This window comes from Cervus canadensis, chromosome X (assembly GCF_019320065.1).
Source record: "Cervus canadensis isolate Bull #8, Minnesota chromosome X, ASM1932006v1, whole genome shotgun sequence".
In the NCBI taxonomy this organism is placed as follows: domain Eukaryota; kingdom Metazoa; phylum Chordata; class Mammalia; order Artiodactyla; family Cervidae; genus Cervus; species Cervus canadensis.
Window position 1 is genome coordinate 16910465 of NC_057419.1, and position 25147 is coordinate 16935611.

General features: G+C 41.9%; 1 protein-coding gene across 2 annotated transcripts in view; it reads left to right on the plus strand.

Annotated features, from left to right (window-relative positions):
• Nucleotides 1–23172, plus strand: part of EGFL6 (EGF like domain multiple 6) — a 55001-nt gene extending 31829 nt beyond the window's left edge. Inside the window, exons 6-12 of one of the 2 annotated variants that reach the window (XM_043459995.1) lie at nucleotides 295–429; nucleotides 4893–5015; nucleotides 13807–14118; nucleotides 16125–16205; nucleotides 17883–17987; nucleotides 20039–20304; nucleotides 22661–23172. In XM_043459995.1, coding sequence (XP_043315930.1) covers nucleotides 295–429; nucleotides 4893–5015; nucleotides 13807–14118; nucleotides 16125–16205; nucleotides 17883–17987; nucleotides 20039–20304; nucleotides 22661–22771 — 1133 coding nt within the window. In that variant the 3' untranslated portion in view covers nucleotides 22772–23172. The remainder of the gene's footprint in view (nucleotides 1–294; nucleotides 430–4892; nucleotides 5016–13806; nucleotides 14119–16124; nucleotides 16206–17882; nucleotides 17988–20038; nucleotides 20305–22660) is intronic. The other variant, XM_043459996.1, reaches the window with a different exon arrangement.
• Nucleotides 23173–25147: the final 1975 nt, after the last annotated feature.

The window sequence follows — 25147 nt, forward strand, 5'->3', positions numbered from 1 at the left end:
GCCTCAGAAAAGGCAGGGCCTAATGAGAGAAAAAATGTGCATATAAGTAATGCCATTACAGCAAGGTAATACCTCTAAAACAAGGTGTATAAAGTGATAGAAATCCAGTGAATATGCCTCGGGGATCCAGAACTCTTCCCAGAGGATAGGACTTTGGTAGCAAAATAATCAGAGTTTTCCAGTGAAGAAACAACACGTGCGTGTGTGCACTGTGTGCTCTGTGTGCGGGCATGAGAGTGTTTGAGGGAGGGTGCTTTCTTGGTGTGTCTGACATGTCCTGGTTCTCCATCCTAGACATCGATGAATGTGCCTCTGATAAAGCCTTCTGCCCCTACAATCGAAGATGTGTGAACACATTTGGAAGCTACTATTGCAAATGTCATGTTGGTTTTGAACTGAAATATATCAGTGGCTGGTACGACTGTGTAGGTAAGAAACCTATAGGCTTTCTCTACAGATATTTAGACATCAGTTCCGTCTATTAGTTGAACCATCTACTGTATTGACCAGCTTAACAACACAGAGAAAGTAATATTTTTTTAAATTTTTGTCATTTGGGAACTCTGATGACATGAATTACATGAAGCCAGGTTTGTCAAAGTTTAAAGTAAAGAATAGCAGTCTCTGCAGCTCTATTATGGAGATAAATAGCTTGAGATGATTTTTGTGGGTTTTTTGGAAAAAAAAAAAGATTGGTTTTTTTTTTTTATTTCTTTTTTTTTTTAATTTTTTTATTAGTTGGAGGCTAATTACTTCACAACATTTCAGTGGGTTTTGTCATACATTGATATGAATCAGCCATAGATTTACACTTATTCCCCATCCCGATCCCCCCTCCCACCTCCCTCTCCACCCGATTCCTCTGGGTCTTCCCAGTGCACCAGGCCCGAGCACTTGTCTCATGCATCCCACCTGGGCTGGTGATCTGTTTCACCATAGATAGTATACATGCTGTTCTGTTTTGTTTATATTTTTGATTCTATCTCCAGGTATAGCTACATGTGCTAAGTTACTTCAGTTGTGTCCGACTCTTTGTGACCCTATGGACCGTAGCCCTCCAGGCTCCTCTGTCCATGGGATTTTCCAGGCAAAATTACTGGAGTGGATCACCATTTCCTCCTCCAGGGGATCTTCCTGACCCAGGGATGGAACCTGCATCTCTTATGTCTCCTGCATTGGCAGGAGGCTTCTTTACCACTAGTACCACCTGGGAAGCCCTAAAAATGAGGACAGTGAAGCATATTTATATTTGATAAAAGGAGGAATACCAAGTCCTGCTTAATCTTGATCTCAGCGGCCCTTGCCTAAGTCTCCATCAGGAGTGGCTTTAGAAAAATGAATGAAGGAGGTGCGATGTGCTCTTTCCTCGCTCCTCCTTCAACCCTTCCATGGTTCCAGCTCTATGTCCCCTAAAATGTTCACTTTCTGGGGTCATCAAGATCAGTCTATGATAAGACTGAGATATCACTCAGCTCTCAGCCTGATATGGGTGAAATCAGAGATCCTGTCCTTAGGGAAGGAATTCCAAGCCTCAATGAGCAAGTGAAGTGGGGTATTTGGGGAGCCCTTAGACGGCTTTCCATTGCCCTTGATAGAGCATGGATGGGGTTGGTCCCATGGACATCTCGTCCCCCTGGAGTGTCCTGTTTATATGATGTGCACATGACAGACCTGTGTGCGTAACACGGAAAGCTAACAGCAGCAGGGAAAGTAGGATTTCTTTCCACCCTAAGCTCGGAGCTGACCAGGACGTGTCCTGTGTAATCGTGTTGGGGTAGTATCCATTCCTGGGTTTTGAACACATCGTATGAAGCCTCCATAGCTCTTCCCTCAAGCCTAAAGGCCATCCTAATCCAGCTTGTAAAATCCTCACTTCTTGTGAGCTGGGATCCTCCAAGCTGCTCCAGACCCCACCATCTCTGGGGTCCATCTCCAGGCTGTGTCACAGAGTTGGAGCCTGTTTCCTGAGACCTAGAGGGAGATGCCACAGGACGGGGGGGGAGTCCGCATGGGAAACTGTCAAAGGAAGCAAATCTTTGTGATTTAAGAAGTGATTAAGATCCCCCCATGAAAAAGAAATGCAAAATGGCAAAATGGTTGTCTGAGGAGGCCTTACAAATAGCTGTGAAAAGAAGAGAAGCAAAAAGCAAAGGAGAAAAGGAAAGATATTCCCATTTGAATGCAGAGTTCCAAAGAATAGCCAGGAGAGATAAGAAAGCCTTCCTCAGCGATCAGTGCAAAGAAATAGAGGAAAACAACAGAATGGGAAAGACTAAAAATCTCTTCAAGAAAATTAGAGATATAAAGGGAACATTTCAGGCAAAGATGGGTACGATAAAGGACAGAAATGGTATGGACCTAACAGAAGCAGAAGATATTAAGAAGAGGTGGCAAGAATACACAGAAGAACTGTACAAAAAAGATCTTCACCAGCCAGATAATCACAATGGTGTGATCACTCACCTAGAGCTAGACATCCTGGAATGTGAAGTCAAGTGGGTGTTAGAAAGCATCACTACGAACAAAGCTAGTGGAGGTGATGGAATTCCAGTTGAGCTATTTCAAATCCTGAAAGATAATGCTGTGAAAGTGCTGCACTCAATATGCCAGCAAATTTGGAAAACTCAGCAGTGGCCACAGGACTGGAAAAGGTCAGTTTTCATTCCAATCCCTAAGAAAGGAAATCCCAAAGAATGCTCAAACTACCGCACAGTTGCACTCATCTCACATGCTAGTAAAGTAATGCTCAAAATTCTCCAGGCCAGGCTTCAGCACTACGTGAACTGAGAACTTCCAGATGTTCAAGCTGGTTTTAGAAAAGGCAGAGGAACCAGAGATCAAATTGCCAATATCCTCTGGATCATTGAAAAAGCAAGAGAGTTCCAGAAAAACATCTATTTCTGCTTTATTGACTACACCAAAGCCTTCGACTGTGTGGATCACAATAAACTGTGGAAAATTCTGAAAGAGATGGGAATACCAGACCACCTGACCTACCTCTTGAGAAACCTGTATTCAGGTCAGGAAGCAACAGTTAGAACTGGACATGGAACAACAGACTGGTTCCAAATAGGAAAAGTAGTACATCAAGGTTGTATATTGTCACCCTGCTTATTTAACTTACATGCAGAGTACATCATGAGAAACGCTGGGCTGGAAGAAGCACAAGCTGGAATCAAGATTGCTGGGAGAAATATCAATAAACTCAGATATGCAGATGACACCACCCTTATGGCAGAGAGTGAAGAGGAACTGAAAAGCCTCTTGATGAAAGTGAAAGAGGAGAGTGAAAAAGTTGGCTTAAAGTTTAACATTCAGAAAACTAAGATCATGGCATCTGGTCCCATCACTTCATGGGAAACAGATGGGGAAACAGTGGAAACAGTGGCTGACTTTATTTTTGGGGGGGCTCCAAAATCACTGCGGATGGTGACTGCAGCCATGAAATTAAAAGACGCTTACTCCTTGGAAGGAAAGTTATGACCAACTTAGATAGCATATTAAAAAGCAGAGACATTACTTTGCCAACAAAGGTCCGTCTGGTCAAGGCTATGGTTTTTCCAGTGGTCATGTGTGGATGTGAGAGTTGGACTGTGAAGAAAGCTGAGCACCAAAAAATTGATGCTTTTGAACTATGGTGTTAGAGAAGACTCTTGAGAGTCCCTTGGACTGCAAGGAGATCCAACCAGTCCATCCTAAAGGAGATCCGTCCTGGGTGTTCATTGGATAGACTGATGCTGAAGCTGAAACTCCAATACTTTGGCCACCTCATGCGGAGTTGACTCATTGGAAAAGACCCTGATGCTGGGAGGGATTGGGGGCAGGAGGAGAAGGGGATGACAGAGGATGAGATGGCTGGATGGCATCACCGACTCGATGGACATGAGTTTGAGTAAACTCCGGGAGTTTGTGATGGACAGGGAGGCCTGGCGTGCTGCGATTCATGGGGTCACAAAGAGTCAGACACGACTGATCAACTGAACTGAACTGAACTGTACTGAACTAAGATCAGCACCTGAGCCCCCTTGTGGCAGAGTTAAAAACAATAGCCTAGGGGACCTCCCTGGCAGTCCGGTGCAGTCCTGCACTTCACGTGCAGGGTGGCCCAGATTCGATCCCTGGTCAGGTAGCTAGGATCCCACATGCCACATGGCACGGCCATAAAGAAATTAATTAATTAAACAAGCAAACAATAGCCTGTTTTGTGTGCATATTCTCCAGGCAAGAATACTGAAGTGGTTTGCCATTTCCTTCTCCAGGGATTTTCCCAACCCAAGAATCTAACCCATGTCTCCTGCATTGGCAGATGGGTTCTTTACCACAAGTGCCACATGGGAAGCCCTCAAGAAGTATAGAAAAAAAGTGGGAGGGGGAAAAAAGGCCAAGGAAGCTGTCACATGGGTGGAATTCAGTAAACTTTCTGAGTCTAAACCCAACAGACGAGCTCAGACCGGCCTGACCCCTGCTCCTGGCAGCCTGTGAAGAAAAGGTTCACATTTTTCAGATGATGTCAGTGCTTCTTAGTGCATCTTGTTCTTTGTGGGCTAGGAGTCCCAAGTCCTTCCATGTACAGAATTTACTTTCTGATATTGTTTTTTAGTGGTATGTTTGGCGGATGACAATGTTAAGCAATCAAGCCCAAACAGCTTCGAGATGTCAGTAGCATTGATAAGGCGGAGAGGAGGTTGCTGTGGGGGAGGTGCCGGGCAGCAAGCAAAGCCAGGGCTTTGGGCCAAGGCACCAGGCATCCTCAGTGCTTCTCAGTTCCCCGGCCACACAGGGTTCGCTGGCTGGGTGGAGTGGTTGGCCCTGGAGTTACTCAAGTTCAGGGGATAGTCTTTCAGCAAGTGCTGTTACCACAAGATGATTCATGGGACTGTTCACATTTTCAGATATAAATGAATGCGCTGCAAATACCCACACATGCAGCCTCCATGCCAATTGCCTCAATACCCAGGGATCCTTCAAGTGCAAGTGCAAACAGGGGTATAAAGGCAGCGGACTGCAGTGTGCCCGTAAGTACACTTGGTCACAGTATCTTCGCTCTTCCCTATAAAGCACTCACTCCTTGTCTCCTTCCTCCCTTTGTTCTCCCTGCTCCTTCCCCTCTGTGTGTTGGGGGAGGATGGGGGAGCAAGATGCATGCATACAGTGTTTGGAAACTTAACTCTGCCTCCGACTCGTGGTCTCAGCTAATCAGACCACACCTCCAGTTCTCACAGAAGTTGTAGGCACTGCACTTAAAGTACTGCAAGGGTTGTGAAGGGTCTTCTGCTCACGACATGTTTTCAAATACTGAAAATAAGATTTGAGGACAATGACACTGAGCAAATGTATCAGTCAGGAGAGGCTCGGTTATGGGGCAATAACAAACAGTTCTGAAGTATCAGTGGCTTAGAACCAGAGAAGGTTTTTAACCATGTGAGTCAGGACTTTTTTCAGAACGTACAGCTGTAAAAAAAGTACGATGAACCTCCCTTTGTCATCCTCCTCAAGCCTCTATAAACTTTTTTTTTTTTGATGTAGAGTCAAGTCCCATGGTTTTTGCTGATGAATTCTTTAATGCTCAGCTGGTAAACTCTGATACACTCAATGTATAATAAGAAAACATCACTGCATCAAAAGCTACAACAATAATCACACTTTCTTTTGCCACTTGTGCTATACCCAGAGAGAGTTGTCAGGGCGTTTCTTGTCCACATTGTCACTTAGGAATGCAGGTTGACAGAGGTCCCACTGTCTTATGGTATCACGGTGTCAATCCAAGGCTGAGGGTTCTTCACAGCAGTTAAAGAAGTGTGGACAATCATGATTAAGCTTGGAAGCAGGGGAGAAAATATATTTAATCCTGTCATGCATCCTGAAAGAGAAGAAAACTGGAAATCATGGTGAGCACCCTGAATGTCTTCCAAGACCAGCCAGCAAAGATTACAGGATGGTCACGTGCCTGACCAACTGTGTCCCACTCTGTTTACTCACCTGGGCTTATCCTCTGATCATGTCCCTTTTAGCATTGGCTCATTGTGTGCCAAGACTCGTTGGCCACCCTGACTCTACTCTCTCATAAATGCCTTAGGAGCATGGCCACATATTCCAATAAATATGGCTGTAAGTCGTCCCTTGACCTGTATCCCATCCTGTACCCCCACCTGGCTGATACTCCTGATGACAACAGAGCCGAACTCAGTGATGGCAAAAATAAACAGTCCACACACCATGATGGACTCTGAGCACCACACTCATAAAAGATTCATCATACCCCAGCGGCACTGGATGAGATGATGTACAGAAGAGTATAAGCAAAGAAGATGAGTCTGGAAATCACATTCCTTGAAGAACTGCCAAAAGAACTGGGCAGTGTTTAACCTGGAAGAAAAAAGAAAAAAAAAAGTGTGGAAAAGCAGACATAGTGTCTGTCAATATTTTGAGGAACGTAAAGTAAAAAAGCTAACTCACTGGAAAAGACCCTGATGCTGGGAAAGATTGAAGGTAGGAGGAGAAGGGGACGACAGAGGATGAGGTGGTTAGATGGCATCACTGACTCAATGGACATGGGTTTGAGCAAACTCCAGGAGTTGGTGATGGACAGCGAGGCCTGGTGTGCTGCAGTCCATGGGGTCACAAAGAGTCAGACATGACTGAGTGACTGAACAGCAACAAAAGTAAAAGTGCCTTCCCATAGCCGAAGTAGGCCAAGGGTGGGATTGCATTCTCTCTGACAAATTTCCCCACCAGGGGTCTCAGAGTGAAGAAAATCTGTGGAGTGGGGACCATGGCTTCCAGGAGGGCCCCCACCTTGGGCTGGAGCTGGGATTCAGCAACTCCTCGGTCTCCAATAGCTTGTTGCTGTGGTTTCCGTCCCTCTGTGTAGACATGCCTGTGTGTCCTTCTGAAACTTTAGTCAAAGAAAGACTGAGAGACTAGCTTCCTATGCAGGGATGTGCATGGGTAGGTGGGATGGTGGGAAAGATGCCATAATTTTGCAAGACCTGCAGAGAAGAGATGGAATCAGTAAACTTTCCACACAGGATCAGTGGTCAAGGGCTCCTTCATGCCACCAAATTTGCACATGTCCATTCTGGCCTCGCTGGTCTCAGGTCGTCTGGTCGACAGCCCAGCTTAGGGCTAGGAAGGCCTGAATTTGAATCTGAGCTGTACCCCATATTGCCTGCGGTCTTTCGCCAGGTGCTTCACCTCTCTAAACTCTGTGTCTTTCTATCTGAAATGGGCCCCATGGTGGTCCTTTAGCAAGTCCTCAGAAGGGGCCAGGCCGCCATCCCTCAGAGACCCTTGACTTCAGTGAGGTGGGGGACAGTTCTGTGCATGTCCCAAGCCCCAGGGCAGTGGACTCTCTCTGCATTGTGGCCTTGCGGCTTCCCCCTGGAGCTAAACCCCCAAGTTCTCACCCCCAGGGACAGTCAGTCCTCAAGCTGTGAGGGCCAAGGGTCTACACCTCAATCCCCCAGCCTCCCCTGTGCAGCGGGCCAACTCTGAGGCGGGTTCTGTGCTGGTCCCCAGATGTCCCTCGTCACCCACAGTGATTACCTGTCCATTGAGGCACCATTTTCGACTCTCCTCCCTTCCTGTCTCACTGTCCCTCTTACCCCTCTTCCACCTCCTGGAATCACCTGTTAAGTAAACCACCAGCACCCAAATCTTTTTCTTGGGTTATGTTTGAGGGCCCCACATTCCTCCCAATACCTCTCTCATAGGTTCACTGAGACTTGAATGAGGTAGTATAGATAGAGGGCTTAGTTCAGCTGGGCACAAAGTAGATGCTCAATAAAGTTAGCTCTGGCTCAGACTGTTATTAGCACAGTTTCAATCATATTCATTAAGGTCTAGCTCCTCCTGACTCTGAAATCCTGTAAAAGCAAATGCAGAAAAATGCTGTGCATAGAAAAAAAAAAAAAAAAGATGCACTGGGAAAATACTTGTGTCAGTAAGGGAGCAACTCACCTCACCTCCATGTACTCATCCCTGCCCCCCAGACCAAAGAATCACAGAGATTAGGAAGAACTGGTCAAAACAGACCTGGAGTGCTCTTCCTTCTTAATCACTTGCTCCCTCTTGAAACCGCAGTGTGTCATCAACGTCCAAATGAAGGCACCATTTGTAAGCATGCCAGTGGGTAGCTGTTTGCAACCCATGTTTTTGTTATTGTAGCCCAGTGTTTAGAGATTATAAATCCCACATCAACCCAAACAGTTTTTAAATTTTATTGAAGTATAGTTTGTGTACAATGTTGTGTTAGTTGCAGGTGTACCGCAAAGTGACTCAGATATGTGTGTGTGTATATATATACGTATGTATGTGCACACATTCTTTTTCAGATTCTTTGCCCATATAGGTTATTACAGAATATTGAGTAGAGTTCCTTGTGCTACACAGTAGGCCTTTGTTGTTCATGTATGTTATATATAGTAGTGAGTATGTGTTAATCCCAGGCTCCTAATTTATCTACCCCTCCACCTTTCCTCTTTGATAACCATAGATTTGTTTTTGAAATAAGTGAGTCTGTTTCTGTTTTGTAAATAAGTTCATTTGTATCACTTTTTAAAGTTAGATTCCATGTATAAGTAATATCATATGAAATTTGTCTTTCCCTATGTGACTGACTTCACTTAGTCTGATCATCTCTTGGTCCATCCATGTGGTGCAAATAGCATTGTTTTTTCTTTTTATGGCTGAGTAATATTCCATTGTATATATGTGCCACATCTTTATCCATTCCTCTGTTGCTGGGCATTTAGGTTGTTTTCATGTCTTGGCTGTTGTAAATAGTGCTATGAGCATAGCAGTGCATGTATCTTTTGAATTAGAGTTTTCTCTGGACACATGCCCAGGAGTGGGATCGCTGGATCGTGTGGTAGTTCTCTTTTTAGTTTTTTAAGTACTCTCCATACTGTTCTTCACAGTGGCTGTATCAATTTACATTCCCACCAACAGTGCAGGAGACTTCCCTTCCCTCCACACCCTCGCCAGCATTTACTATTTGGGGACTTTTTGATGATGGCCATTCTGACTGGTATGAGGTGATATCTCATTGTAGTTTTGATTGCCTTTCTCTGATAATTAGTGATGCTGAGCATTTTCTCATGTGGTTTTTGGCCATCTGTATGTCTTCTTTGAAGAAATGTCCATTTTTCTGATTGGCTTGTTTTTTTGACATAGAGTTGCATGAGCTGTTTGTTATTTTGGTCAACCTAAACATTTCTTATGCTAAGAAAACTTTTTTTTCCTTTGATCATCCAACTCTAAGCTTATTTAAGGGAGTAGTTTAAAACAAATTTTTCTTGCTTCTTCAAAACCTCAAACTCTTCACAATGTTCTTTTTGATATCTGAAAAATCATCCATTTTGTTACTATCCATTCTGCGGCAGAATCATTTCTCTAGTCTTTTGCCAAAATGTTTATTTACAAGAGAAAACTATCTTCAGGTCACTCACTATGTTATTTGCCCAGTCCTTTCCATTCTGCTTTGATTGATTCTCTGTAAAATAAACAGCCATGTCTCTTTTGAAAATTGATCTTAACGTCTTAACACACATTGCTTAAAGCATGGCCAAAATCCACCCTTACATGAAAAGAAAAGTCATAGAAAAATGAGAGAATCACATCTAATTAGTGTTCAGCATTATAAAATGCTGTGTTGTAAAATACATGTGTATCCATGTGAACTGCTTGTATATAATAATAAAGCAGCTTTTATTATGAGTTTATTGTTTTTGAAAAAGTCCAGACCCTACATGGCAGTACAGAAGAGGAGTTAGTCAATTATCCTTATGCACCAGCTATATCCAAAGAACAATGCAACCTAAATGTGGATGTGTGTAGTTTGTTTTTTTTTACTGTTCTTATATGTGTGTGTTTGTGTTAGTCTCTCAGTCATATCTGACTCTTTGCAACCCCATGGACTGCAGCCCACCAGGCTCCTCTGTCCATGGAATTCTCCAGGCAAGAATACTGGAGTGGGTAGCTATTCTCTTCTCTAGGGGATCTTCCCAACCCAGGGATCAAACCCGGGTCTCCTGCATTGCAGGCAGATTCTTTACCATCTGAGCCACCAGGGAATATGTGTGTATTAATAATGCACCATTAGATAATTTGACCTTAGTTTGACAGCAGCTATATGTCATTCTAAGGAAATCAAAACTCTAGTACTAACCAACTTGGTTAGTAACAGTCAATTTAAGAAAGGACACTGTGTCATTTAGTTACCAAGAGCATGGCTTCTGGAATCAAATTACCTTGGCTTGATTCCTGGCTCCCTAGCCTAATTCTTATGGTCTAAGAACAAACTAAACTTTTAGGGTCTCAGTTTCTCTCTTCAAAATAGTGCGTGCATGCATGCTAAGTCACTTTAGTCATATCCGACTCTTTGCAACACTATGGACTATAGCCTGCCAGGCTCTTCTGTCCATGGGATTCTCCAGGCAACTAGAGTGGGTTGTCATGCTCTTTTCCAGGGGATCTTCCCAGCCCAGGGATTGAACCTGTGTCTCTTATGTCTCCTGCATTGGCAGGTGGGTTCTTTACCACTAGTGACACCTGGAAAGCCCATAATAGTGTCTGAGTCTTAATACTGTTTTGGCTATTATATGAAATAATCCATAATAATAAAAAAATCCATGTGTAGGGCTTAACTCCAGCCCAGAATGTGTTAAATGCTCTATAACCATGCACTCATAGGAGAAGTAATAGTGACAATGGCTTCTTTACCAAAATTCAATGATGGTTCCCATTGGAAAGCAGCTTCTTTAGTCATTGAAAATATGCTTTAATCATTAGAAGTTCACATTTTACAGAGCATATTCAAGAATATAGGTGTGAGCACAAGAAGGCCATTCCAATACTTTTTCCTTCAGTAATAACATAAGCAGAAGAGGTATGATTTGGAAAAAAAATTAACTTAGTATAAGATTTTTGACATTCTGGTGGTGAATTCTAAAAATAATAGTAAACACAGGCCCAATATATGTGGAGCACTGATCTTAGTAATTGACATGTATTCACTCATTTCAACCTTATGAATGCCCTCTTTTTATCCTAGCTTTTTTTTTAAAGTCAACTTGTCATTTATTTATTTATTTGGCTGTGTCGGATCTTAGTTGCAGCACACAGAATCTTTCATTGTGGTACATGGATTCTCTAGTTGTGGCATGTTGGCTTAGTTGCTCCATAGCATGTAGGAATCTTAGTTCCCCGACCAGGGATTGAACCCGTGCCCCTTGCTTTGCAAGGTTGATTCTTAACCCCTGGACCACCAGGGAAGTCCCTATCCCAGCTTGAAAAATGCAGAGACTGAGGCAAAGAGAAGTGGGCTCGAGGTCCTAGGACTAGAAAGTGTAAGGAATTGGGAGTCATACCCAGGAACCTGGGTTCCAGGTCTGTGTGCCTCAAGGCAGCATGGTGTGTCCGTGACTCATGGCTACTCCTCTGGGGTAGATGCCTCCCCTGGGCCCTCCCCATCAGACACTCCTGGCTCAGCTTTTCTGCTGTCCTACCCCCTTCCCAATGCCTGCATCTCATGGTGCAGTGTATTCCTCACCCATGACTAAGCCTCTCCACCCAAGACTATGTCTAAGATGTGAATGAGAGGGGAGTTTATGCTGCCAGGTGATAGGAGAACATCTGCTGAGCTCAGCACAGGGAAATGAATTGTCAGAGTCATGCTCCTCCTGGGAAATATGTTCTCACATCATTGTGATCTTCTCCAAGTAAAGTGAGGATCTAGGTAGGTTGAAGTTTTTGACAAAGTGGATATTTAGAGAAATCTCAGATCTCTCCCAAGAGAAATTGTCAGTTTCACTTACATAAGACTGACCTGTGCATGTGAAAACCCTGGAAGTCCCTGTTTTTATGTCTGAGATCCCCAAATGTGCCAGACCCTCCTGCCACAGCTTCCTGCCACGTTTATATATTCTCAAAAAGAAGATGTGCTAATCAAGAAATTTTCAAGAGAAACAGTCATCAGCTATGTCCAATATGAAACAGCAGCACCTAGACACAGCCGAATCTATCCATTCATAGTCATGCATAGGCAGAGTTTGTTTTGCCCTTGCCCCAGCTCTTTACATACTAAAGAAGTGAAATTGTTGACACCACAAACGTTGTTTGATTGATTTTTTTTTCACTGGGAAAACTCAAAACTTCAAAGCAGAAACCAAAGGCAGATGTTTAGGTTTGCCTGGTGTGGATTGAAACCCTCTCCTCATTATTTATAATATTAAAGGTCGTTAGTGTCATGTTACTGATTGCATGAAGGAAATTTTCAGGGAATGGGTATTTCCTGTTAATTTTTCACTCTGGATCCTGGGAAAGGAATCTGAGTCCTGTAGACAGAGTTGCACAGTGGGGCCTCCAGAGGAAGATGTATATATGCACATTACTTAAAATCAGAACTTATGCAGCTTCTGGCAAATCAACTGAAACGGGCTATCTGAAGGTCAAGTAAATGAGTAATGATGCATTATTTGTATTAGTCCTAGAGAAGGAAATGGCAACCCACTCCAGTATTCTAGCCTGGAGGATTCCATGGACAGAAGTGCCTGGCGGGCTACAGTCCATGTGGTTGCAGAGAGTCAGACACAACTGAGTGACTAACACACACAAGAAAAATATTCTAATAAAATCCCAATCCAATGCCTTTTTGTAATATTCTTTTTGAACACTGAAATTGGTGCCTACTCCCTTATTTCATTTCCCTCTGAACTCTATCCAGGTTGTAGAATCAAGTGAATTGGTTCAGATGGTATTAGACCCTTTCTGCTTAGTCTCAGACTAGCACATGCCTGGATGTTTTATAAAAAGACAATATATTTGATTTTAAAGGTCAGAGTTTTTAATCTTTTTAAATTCTTTTTTTTTTTCCAGCCGCACCAAGTGGCTTATGGAATCTAAGTTCCCCAATCAGGGATTGTGCTATACAGTAGGGTCCTTATTGATAATTTTACATATAGCAGTAGTGTGTATCTGTTAATCCAAAACTCCTATTTTATCTCTCCCTCCCTTTTCCCTTTAGTAATCATAAATTTGCTTTCTATGTCTGTCAGTCTATTACAAAGACGCATTTTTTTCCATTTATTTTTATTAGTTGGAGGCTAATTAGTTTACAATATTGTAGTGGTTTTTGTCATACATTGACATGAATCAGCCATGGATTTACATTTTAAAAAAGAATTTAATTTAGTGGTGAGAAATATGAAATGAATGTAAAACTGAATATAGATGCCTCTCTATAAATAATAAGTAAAATCATTTAGCTTTTGATACTAGTTGGTTGAGGTGAAGAAATTCAAAGATACATATACACTGAATCAAAAATCACCATTTTCGTATGTCACAAATGGCTCATTATTGGCAATGTACATATGGTTCAACATAATGCTAGCTGTAATTTTTTTTTAACATCACATTTAAACAAATTGCAGGGCTCCCTGGGCAACAGCAGCTTTGACAAATACCAATGTGAAAGCAGAAATATTAGAGGATTCTGGAAAATCCATCACATTGTGATCTATAACCCAGCTTGGTAGGAGCAGGTATTTCATCATCATAGTTTATGAAGCAAAATGAAAGTTTGTCTTCGAATGATTAAGGTAGTTAAGATCCTGCTGTAACCATTGAAACCACTTAAAACAGATGCAAATGCATTTCTTTCTAAAATATCAGATGATTGAGCCTTATATGTGTTGATTCTGGAAGCATTCATTGACTGCACTTTGACATTTTTTAAGTGCTCCATTTTTGTGAGAGATCTAATTATTGGTCAATGTGGAACTTCTCTTTTACTATTGGTTTTAGTTATCCCCGAAAATTCTGTGAAAGAATTCCTCAAAGCACCCGGTACCATCAAGGACAGAATTAAGAAGTTGCTTGCTCACAAGAATAGCATGAGAAAGAAGGTAAAAATGAAAACCATTGAAGGATCCAGAGGGACTCCCACCCCAAAGGTTGACTTGGAGTCCTTCAGTTCTGAAGACAATGTTTCCAGAGTTGGGAACCCTCATGGAGAAAAAAAGAGGAATGAACACAGAAAGAAAGAAAGACTGGAGGATGAGAAAAGAGATGAGAACCATGTGGAGCAGGAGCAAAGCCTTCGTGGAGATGTGTTTTGTGAGTATCAAGTATGACTTTTGTTAATTTATGCACCTTATGAAAAGTGAATTGTAGTTTTCCCTGGCAAATGATAGGAAAGAGGAAGATAGTTTCATGCCATAACTAAGATGGTGAAGTAAAGTGTGACAGTTAGTCGCTCAGTCGTGTCCAGCTCTTTACGACCCCATGGACTGTAGTCCGCCAGGCTCCTCTGCCCATGGAATTCTCCAGGCAAGCATACTGGAATGAGTAGCCAATCTCTACTCTAGGGAATCTTCCCAATCCAGGGATCGAACCCTGGTGTCCCACATCGCAGGCAGATTCTTTACCATCTGAGTCACCAGGGAAGCCTAAGTAAGATGGGGTCAGCTTTAAATCCTAAGAAGCAAGGTTCTCTGTACAGTCTGGAAACTAACATCTTCTGCAGATACAAAATCACATTTGCTGCTGTGGGATGCACAGAAGGTCAGTCCTTTCCACTTACCTGGGGGGTGTCCTACTTGATGCAGCCCCTCATTCTGCTCCTGACCAAGGAAGCCTGCTTGTCCTTCCAGCTCAGTCATCTGGCTGCCCAGCTTTGCATGCAATGCACCCCTAAACCCCAGAGAGCCCCCCTGCAGCCCAGGTAGATCTGCTGATCTCTACCTTTTTCCTTCTTGAAGGCACTTTTTACAGGCACACTCAGTGAAAGGAGAATGTCAGAGTTGTGTGGTTATAATTTAAAAAGGTAAAATAGACAGAGGAACATTCTATATAGGGCTTAAGCTTCAGTTTTCTACATGAGCCGGAGAATCACCATTGGCACCGGTGACCATGCAGAGCCATCATCAGCCTCGGCTCCTGCAGGGGGATTTCCATGTTGACCCAGTCTATGACTTTCCCTTTCATTCTCACCAGGCATCTGTTGCTCCCTCTCTATTTTGCCTTATCTGTGCTTGCCTCATTGTTGTTGTTGTGCAGTCACTCAGTCATGTCTAACTCTTTGCGACCCCATGGACTGCAGCACACCAGGCTTCCCTGTCCTTCACCATCTCCCGGAGCTTGCTCAAGCTCATGTCCATTGACTCAGTGATACCATCCAACCATTTCACTCTCTGTTGTCCCCTTCTCCTCCTGCCTTCAATCTTTCCCAGCATCAAAGTCTTTTCTAAGGAGTCAGTTCTTCCCATCAGGTGGCCAAAGTATTGGAGCTTCAGCTTCAGCATCAATCCTTCCAATGACTATTCAGGATTGATTTCCTTTAGGATTGACTGGTTTGATCTCCTTGCAGACCAAGGGACTCTCAAGAATCTTCTCCAGCACCACAGCTTGAAAGCATCAGTTCTTCAGTGCTCAGCCTTCTTTATGGTCCAACAGTCACATCCATACATAACTACTGGAAAAACCATAGTTTTGACTATACAGATCTTTGTCAGCAAAGTCATATCTCTGCTTTTTAATATGCTGTGTTTGGGTTAGTTAGGTGATGCCTAATGAGGTCCACCTTTTGAAAAGGGGCACCTTTTGAAAAAGATGTTCTAGATGAGGAAACTGGCACCAATATGAATGTTTTGGAAATGTTAGGGAAACACTGCTGTAACGTACTCTGTAAGTAGAACACAGCTGTCCCTTGGTATCCCTGGGGGATTGGTCCCAGGAACCCCCGCAGACACAAATTTCCATGGATACTCAAGTTTTATATAAAATGGTGCAGTATTCATATATAACCTAAACACATCCTCCCCTATACTTTAAGTAGTCTCTAGATTACTTAAAAGACCTAATACAATGTAAATGCTATGTAAATGGTTTCCTGGCATGCAAGGCAAATTCACGTTTTGCTCTTTGGAACTTTCTGGATTTTTTAAATATATATTTTCAACCTGTCGTTGGTTGAATCTGTGGATGTGGAGCCTGTGGTTATGAGTGGCCAGCTGTGTATGATAAGCCATATATGATAAACCCTCTTTGTTCATTGATTCATACCTTCTTAGTATGTGGGGCTTTAGGGATTTTTTTTTTACTGATCAAGTGTTCATTGTTAGCCCCTAAGGTGAATGAAGCGGGTGAAGTTGATCTGGTTCTGGTCCAAAGAAAAACTATATCATCCCACCTGAAACACAAAGGTGAGTAACATATTAGAAATGAGTATATTTTAGGAGTAATAGCACTCATAAAGAATATTGAAGAATGGAAGCAAGCATTATCTGGCATCTTTTAATTTTAGATGTTAGAAATAAAATATCTTTTTTGGAATAGGGGAAAATACTGGTTAAGAAGAAAGGAAAGTGAGAGAAGAGGCCATGTGTTTGTACTGGCTTAAGATATATGTAGATGGACAGCCTGGATTCCAATCTAGTTTAGGAGTCAGGTCTAGTTCCAGCCTTCAGTGTTTGGAGGACTTGGTCAAATCACTTATGACTCTCAGTTTTACTTTCTTGAAAATGGGCATGATTGTAGAATTTTTGTGGCAGCCACATCAAATGATGTAATGTACATGAAAATGCTTTGCAAATCCTTAATGCATCAACAACCAGTTGCTGCCCCTTATCACTTTAGCTTTTCCCCTTTCTTTGCCCTTCCTGTATTCCTTAGTATAAACTGCAAAAGCCCCCCATTCCAAGCCAGAGTCTGGTATTCGTTACAAATCAGAAACATCTCAGTCTTTCCTCTTTTTCCCAGTGGTAATTTCTGACACCTACATCAGAGGTCAAGACTTTTTCTATAAAGGGCCAGAGGGTGAATATTTCAGGCTTTGTGAACCATACACCGTCTGTTGCATCTGTCAGCTCTATCACTGCAGCTCAAAAGCAACCACAGACAATAAGTAAATGAATAGGCATGGTGTGTTTCAATAAAACTTTATTTGCAAGAACAAGCAGTGGGCCAGGATGTTAGTTTGCTGACCCCAATCTACATAAAAGTAACTGGAGGCACTGGGTCAAAGGTTGTGCTAGCTGACCCTGTACTCCATGCAGTTGTTAGGATTTGTTAAGTGAACATTTGTTAGATCGAGCCCCTGGGTGCCAGATGCTTCAACAAAAGACCACAAAAGAAATTGAAATAGACAAATTTATTACTCCAGGTCTGGGGGGATAACATGGCAAGGCCTCCAGGGGCCCCAGAGGGAAGTCCAAGCAGAATGTGGGGCATGCGCCTCTATGAGGGTCCATGTGTGTGTAGTGCTTTGGGCTTGTTGGGCTAAGGTTGCATTGATGGATTCCAACAAAAACAGGGTGTTAGTAAGCTTCAGGGGGATCTTATCTAAGGCAGACACAAGGCCCTGGGAAGCAGGGGAGGGTGTCAATCACAGGGGACATTAAGAAAGTCATATGAGGAACTCACTTTTATTAGTGACTCCATGGGCTCTTATCTAGGGCTTGCACTTGCGTGAGGGCTAGTGCCAGTTTAAGGCCCTCGCAGACTGCAGGGCCAAGCAAAATGGATGCCAAGACAGCCATACTTAGCTAAACTTTTTTTTTTAAATTGAAATATATTTGATTGACAATGTTGTGTTAGTTTCTGCTGCACAGCAGAGTGATCCAGTTATACATTCATATGCACATATTTATTTTTATATTCTTTCCCTTATGGTTTGTCATAGGATATTGAATATAGTTCCCTGAGCTATGCAGTAGGACCTTGTTGTTTATCCATCCTATATATAATAGTTTGCATCTTTTAGTCCCAAATTCCCTAAACTCTTGACAGCAATTGCAAACATGGCCACGCCTTCCAAAGCTCCCAATGTTAAAACATTTCCTAATCCGCTTAATGATGCTGAAATGCACCCTTTTTCTTAGCAGATTTAAATATCTCAGTTGACTGCACCTTTGACCACGGCATCTGTGACTGGAAACAGGACGTAGAAGATGATTTCGACTGGAATCCTGCAGACCGAGATAATGGTATGTAGTCTTCTCTGATCCATGTCCTGTGATCCGGCCCCGGAATTAAAGTTATCCAGTGATTCAAGGGTAATTGTTCTCATTGCTTGTGAAGTCAGGGTTGTTGGTCACGTTTGGAAGCTTTTAGACCTTCCCAAGTCTTCCCTGATAAATGATTGACTTAGTCTGTTTCCCACCCACCTACCCTGTAAAGGATTCTCCAGCAAACCTCTTCCATATTCACTCCCCTGCTGCTGAGACACAGATGTAGCACTTTGTATAAGGTTTAAGAGTATTTGGGAAAAGGTAGAAGGAAGTTGTTTCCTTTCCCCAGTTTACCAGCTATGGTGCTCTGTGGTTTTCTTTTGAGCTTAGGAGGAGGGGGAAATGAATCTCGAAAGAAAATATTAATATGACCTTTCCCTAAACCTGGAGTTTTAGGAGTGTCACCCCTCAGAGCACTGAAATAATAACAAGCAACAGATCAGCATTCTGAACTCCTGGACTGGACTCGCCCACCTATCGTTGGAGGGTTTCTTTCTTTCCAGTTAACCTTGAATTTTTCTCTGCCGAAGCTTTGAGTTGCCTACTTTTCACTGTCTACTATTGATGGGCTCTAACTTCCTTTGAGGCAGAGCATTTGGTCGGCAGATCCCATTTGGAGCATTTATTGAATTTTGGTCATTTAAGGCTGAGTGTAATTAGAAATAACTGTTATACCTTCAGGAAATCTGGTTCTTTACCAATCAAAGTGTTTATTTGGGGAGGTATATGCCCAGCCCTCAGGTAAAAGATCCTTCTAGATCCTTCCTTGACACTGATTCCTCCCTGAGAGCCTTCCTTGCAAGCCCTTACATGCAATCAGGAAACCTGGGTATCTCCTAACAAAAATTCCTTTTAGAACGTGGGATTAAGGTAGAGGATAGAAGTTCCCTACTATTTACAAACCCCTGATTTGCAAATAACTCTGAGGTTCACTCAACACGGGATGAATCAACATTTTTAGAAGGATGAAATCTCAAGGACAGATCAAAGTGGGCTTGAACTGGAGTGAAAGGGAAACCTACCACGGTGGGTCACAAAAGACTGTAGCTAGTAGAACTGCTAGATAAAATGTAGGATGCCTCAATTTCTGATAATCAGCACATGCTTTTTAGTACATCTCAGACATGTTGTTTATGTGAAATGCAAACTTCACAGGGCATTCTGTACTTTTATTCTCTGAATCTGGCAAACTTACTAACTGGGGGAAGAAGACCAGACAGTCTCTGGGTCCAGTGAAAACTAAAGCAATGTCAACCTGGGCCCTGAGAATGTCTCTAGGAGTTGGACTACCAGAAAACTCCACCACCCACCATGTCTTTCTCCTGGCTACTAGAGGAATATTTTCTTTCTGTCAACTTCTTCGAACCCCACCCTATGAGAGTTTTTGTTCAAGTCCATCAAAGCCACAACCAGAAGGCTGCAGATGAGCAAACATCTACTACACTGGTTACAAAATTCTTGGGAAAAGGATCTGAGAAACAGAAGGTGATCTGTGTTCCTGCCATCTTCAAACAGAACTTGGAGTGATACGTTACACATGGTGGCTGAGCTCCATGATACCATTAGTACAAATTCATGTATCCTGTGAATTAAATACCATACTGTGGACCCACCTAACCAGCTAGCCATCATACATACAACTCAGTGGAGAAATGCATTCCAGGGTCAAACAACCAAGGTGGAAAGTTCTGGAACACAAGTTTTCTGTTAGCTGAAAATTATCTACAGTGCTCAAAGACCATTAAATTAGATCCTTACCCCATATTTACTACTACCAAGCTTTGTGAATGTGAACAGATTCCTCAGTTTCTCTAACTCTGTTTTCCTCTCTACAGAGCAAAGAATTTCAGCCCTAGGATACTAAAATTCATGTTAGCATGAAAATTTTGTTCCTAAATATTTGAAATGAAAAGAACTTGAGCTTTCCCTATAGGAGCCTAGTGTTCATTTTTTAACAGCTATTTTATTCACTGTAGCCAAACCCTTTGCAATGGCCTCATTAACTGTGGGTTTTTCTTCTCTTCCAGCTGTTGGCTACTATATGGCTGTTTCGGCCCTGACAGGTCAGAAGAAGGACATCGGCCGTTTGAAACTTCTCCTCCCCAACCTGCAACCCCACAGCAACTTCTGTTTGCTCTTTCATTACCGGCTGGCTGGAAACAAAGTAGGGAAGCTTAGAGTGTTTGCAAAAAATAGTAACAGCGCCCTGGCCTGGGAGAAAACCAGGAGCACCGATGAACGCTGGAAGATGGGGAAAATTCAGCTGTATCATGGAACTGATACTCCCAAAAGTGTAAGTGGAAAATTGTATTAAATGAGATATTTACATTCTTTTTCAGTGACTTAACAAACAAAGCAAAACACTTACTGAAGTACCTAGGCCTTGGGGCTACAAAGATAAATAAGACTTTCCCCTCCACTTAAATAAAGAGCTTATATTCTGGAGTGAAATAGGCAAGGTATTTAACAGCACAACTAATGATAATACTTGTCAGATGCAGGCATGTCATATTCTGTGGAAATGAACTGCTCATGTGTCAGGCTCCTCGCACCAACTTCCTTCCAAACCAGGCTCTAAATTCCTTATGACAGAAAAGCACATCCTGCTCATTGATTTTGTGCCCAGCACTTATCACAATGAATGGAAACTAGAAGGTCATTTTCCAAAATATTTATTTTCTTCAAGTATAGTTAATTTATAATGTTGTGTTCATTTCTGCTGTACAGCAAGGTGACTCAGTTCTACCTCTATATGGAGTAAGTCCCCTGTATAGTAAGTCCCCTGCATATGAATGAGTTCTGTTCCTAGAACGCATTTGTAAATCCAGCAAATTTAGCCTAGGTACCTACCTAACACAATTGGCTATATAGTATTGTACTGTAATAGGTTTATAATACTTTTCACACAAATAATACATAACAAACACAAAAAATAAAGAAAACATTTTAAATCTTATAGTACAGTACCTCGAAAAGCACAGTAGTGCAGAATAACAGCTGGCACACAGGGGCTGGCATCGAGTGGACAGGCAAGAAGAGTTACCGATGGAGGAGGGAGAGGAGGTGGGAGATGGTAGAGCTGAAGGATCGTCAGCAATAGGAGACGGAGGGCGAGCTGTAATGTTACTCAGGCCTGACATGAATGGAACATACATTTGCATCTCTGAAAGCTAGAAACTTGAAGGCTCATCTGTAGGGGACTTAACTGTAATTCTTCTTCCTAATCTTTTCCATCATGGTTTATCACAAGGTATTGAATATAGTTCCCCGTGCTCTACAGTAGGACCTGCTGTTCATCCATTCTCTAACAGTTTGCATCTGCTAACCCTAAATTCCCAATCCATCCCTCCCCCACCCCACCTTGGTAACCGCAAGTCTGTTCTCTCTGTCTGTGAATCTGTTTCTGTTTTGTAGATAGGTTCACTTGTCTCATATTTTATTTTATTTATTTTTTGGCCCCAATGTGCCACATGCAGGATCTTAGGTCCCTGACTGGGGATCAAACCCATGCCCCCTGCATTGGGAGTGCAGAGTCTTAACCACTGGACTGCCAGGGAAGTCCACATTTATGTCACATTTTAGATTCCACATATGACTGATATCATATGGTGTTGGTCTTTCTCTGTCTGACTTACTTCACTTAATGTGATATTCTCTAGGTCCATCCATGTTAGTTCCTGGACCAGGGATGGAACCTGGGCCCTGGCAGTGCAAGCTCCAAGTCCTAACCAAAAGACCATCAGGGAATTCCCAGTTACTATCTCATATATGATAGTGTATATATGTTAATCCCAATCTCCCAATTTATCCCTCCCTACCCCGTCCCCTTTGGTAATCATGTTTGTTTTCTATGTCTGTGGCTCTGTTTTGTAAATAAGTTCATATGTACTATTTTTTTCCACTATTTTTTTTAGATTCCACATATAAATCATATCACATTTGTCTTTCTCTGTCTTACTTCATTCAGTAGGACCAACTAGATCCATCCATATTGTTGCAAATGGCATTATTTCATTCTTTTTTATGGCTGAGTAATATTCCATTATACCACACCTTCTTTTCCATTCATCTGTTGATGGACATCTAGGTTGCTTCCATATCTTGGCTATTGTAAACAGCTCTGCAATGAACATTGGGATGTATATGTCTTTTCAAATTACAGTTTTCTTGGCACCCAGGAGTGGGTAGCTCTGTGTTTAGTCTTTTAAGGAACTACCATACAGATCTCCAGAGTGGCTGTACCAATTTGCATTCCCACCAGTGGAGTAGGAGGGTTCACGATGATAATTAAATTTCTTCTAGCCTGGGTTTTGAAAAGAAAATCGTATTATTCCTTTAGTTTTGCTTTTTTTTTTCCTTCTAAATGGGAAGGAATTCCAAAATTTCCTCTTAAACTTTACTGTTCTCAGCTTTTCAGGGCTTTCCAGATTCTTTTAGGTGTTGCAGGAGCCCTGTTTTCTCTGATTGTAGTTCACTCAGTGTAGATACCAGGCATCTGGAAAATAAATTACCATGTATTCAATGTCAAAGCCTGTTTCTATGGAATAGGGACATATGAGTTGAGTTCAGTTTAATAGCAATTAAATAGTGGGACTTTATCATTGCTTTAAATATTTTCAAGTAATATTTTATTCCCTCTCCATTATTAGATCATTTTTGAAGCTGAACGTGGCAAGGGCAAGACTGGAGAAATTGCAGTGGACGGTGTCTTGCTGGTTTCAGGCTTATGTCCAGATGGCCTTTTATCTGTGGATGGTTGAATGTTACTGTTATCTTTTATATCTTTATATTTGACTTTTTATGTCAGTTCTCTGTTTTTTTATAATATATCATAGATTCCCCCCCACCATTTTAGAAATACAGACTGAAAAATTGTGGTGTACAAACAGACTCATTATTGTAAGATGCCTTTCTTGTATACAATATACTGATATTTGCTTTAAATATAGTACCATTGTACTTCTCATTCATTGTATCTTCTCATTCATTTCTGAGTCTATAAAATTTGGATGTATCAGTTCAGCCCTCCCCACCCCAGTACATTTGATGTGTCTACATGACTTGATGAACCATTTTATGTGATGTTTCTAGAATTATAAAAAAAAAAAAGGCAGCACAGAGAAATGTTTAACTGTTTGACTTTTATGGCACTTCTTAGAAACTATAACATCACAGATAGACTTTACCTAAGTGGCTTAGCCAGATCTTTTACAACCAAGTTTGTATATTTAAGTCCTTTGTAATAATAATATAATAATATCCAATAACCACCTTGTGTCATGGTTAAAGTTTTTCTAAGTAATAAAATGTGTTGTTGATTGTATGCTTAATTATGTGTATGGTTATTTGCTTTGCTAGAAAATGTGTTTTATATTTATATTTTTTCTGTGAAAATACTTATATTATTTTTGACTTATATTCTTAAAAATTCTTAAAATTACTTGCTATTATGGAAACACACAACTGCTTTCTTAGGCCTCTTAACTATGATGCCAATTAACTTAAATTGTTGAACTGAAGGTCTCAGAGAATTATCTAAATCAAATGATGCTAGTAACCAGGTTCCAAAAAAGACTAATGCCTCCTTGTCTATTTCTCTTTTCTTCTGAATTCAAGAACTGCTTTGTGTGGTAATGAATCCTGAGTGTACATTCATGTGGATGAAAGTATATTCTGTTTTAAGATTCTAGGTTGGAAGGCAGTTCGGGACAGCTCCCAAACAGAAGATTCCCCAGATATTTGCCTGTTAGCCCTGGAAGCAACGAAGGCATTGACCTGTAAAAGGAAGGAAAGCAAGAATGTGTCCACCTACTAATCCTTAAAATTTGTAGCCTTTTTCTTAGTTTTTTTATATTGAAACTCATAGTAATCCTTCTTCTTTGTTGAAGAAGGATTATTTAAAAGAAAAAAAAAGACAAGAAGAAGGATTCAGTCAGTTCAGTTCAGTTCAGTCGCTCAGTCGTGTCCGACTCTTTGCGACCCCATGAATCGCAGCACGCCAGGCCTCCCTGTCCATCACCAGCTCCCAGAGTTCACTCAAACTCATGCCCATCGAGTCAGTGATGCCATCCAGCCATCTCATCCTCTGTCGTCCCCTTCTCCTCCTGCCCCCAATCCCTCCCAGCATCAGGGTCTTTTCCAATAAGTCAACTCTTCACATGAGGTGGCCAAAGTATTGGAGTTTCAGCTTCAGCATCAGTCCTTCCAATGAACATCCAGGACTGATCTCCTTTAGGATGGACTGGTTGGATCTGAAGAAGGATTACAAGGGTTTAAATCGAACTTTTAAGATGGTGGGAAAAAATACATTGTTTTCGTTTAGTGTGAAGTTCTTTGCCCATAGAAAGTTGACACAGGACTGTGGCTGTATCTGTTAGGATAACTACTAGTTATAGAAACCCCCAAAACAGTGTTTCTAGTGAGACCAGATGAAGAACTGCCTGGCTCAGTGAAATCAGCCCACAGAATGGTAAAAGATAATATAAAATGGTTGTGTTAAGATGTGAAAATGAAAATGTGGGGTGGTTTGTTACACGGCAAAAGTTGACTGACACAAGTGATTTCTATTATATGACTGTGCTAGAACCTGAAGAAGACCTCCCCCACCGTGTCTCCTCAGTGACCAAGGAAATTTGAGAGCATAGTTATGGCTTAGAGTAAAGGAAGATAGAGAGGAGAATGTGCAGTGAAGGCCAGTCAGTGCCCCAGTAACCCATGTTATAGGAAGAGATGTTAAACTGAAATGAAATAGGGAGGCCTGCAACTATGTTACATATAGGGAGAAAATCAATATGAAGCTGATTTAAATTGAATTTAGTAATATTGCATGTTTCTCTAGTATCTGTAGCAGAGACTTCTAGTTGCCTGCCCAATATTCTTTCTCACCTTTTTCCTTACCAGTATAACCATGTATAAATATATATGGGAGGACTGCAGTGTGTTCAACTAAAAGGCTGTGTTTCCCAGCCTCTCCTTCAGATCGGGGAGCTCACTGAAGTCATTGGTGAGGCTTCCAGGAAGGATCATTAAAGAAGGCTCTCAGTTGGCAGTTCCTTTTTCCATTTTGCTTCCTCCTTCCTGCCTGCAATGTGATTGTGAAGGCAGGAGCTCTGGGAGCTGCCTTGTGACCATGAGGG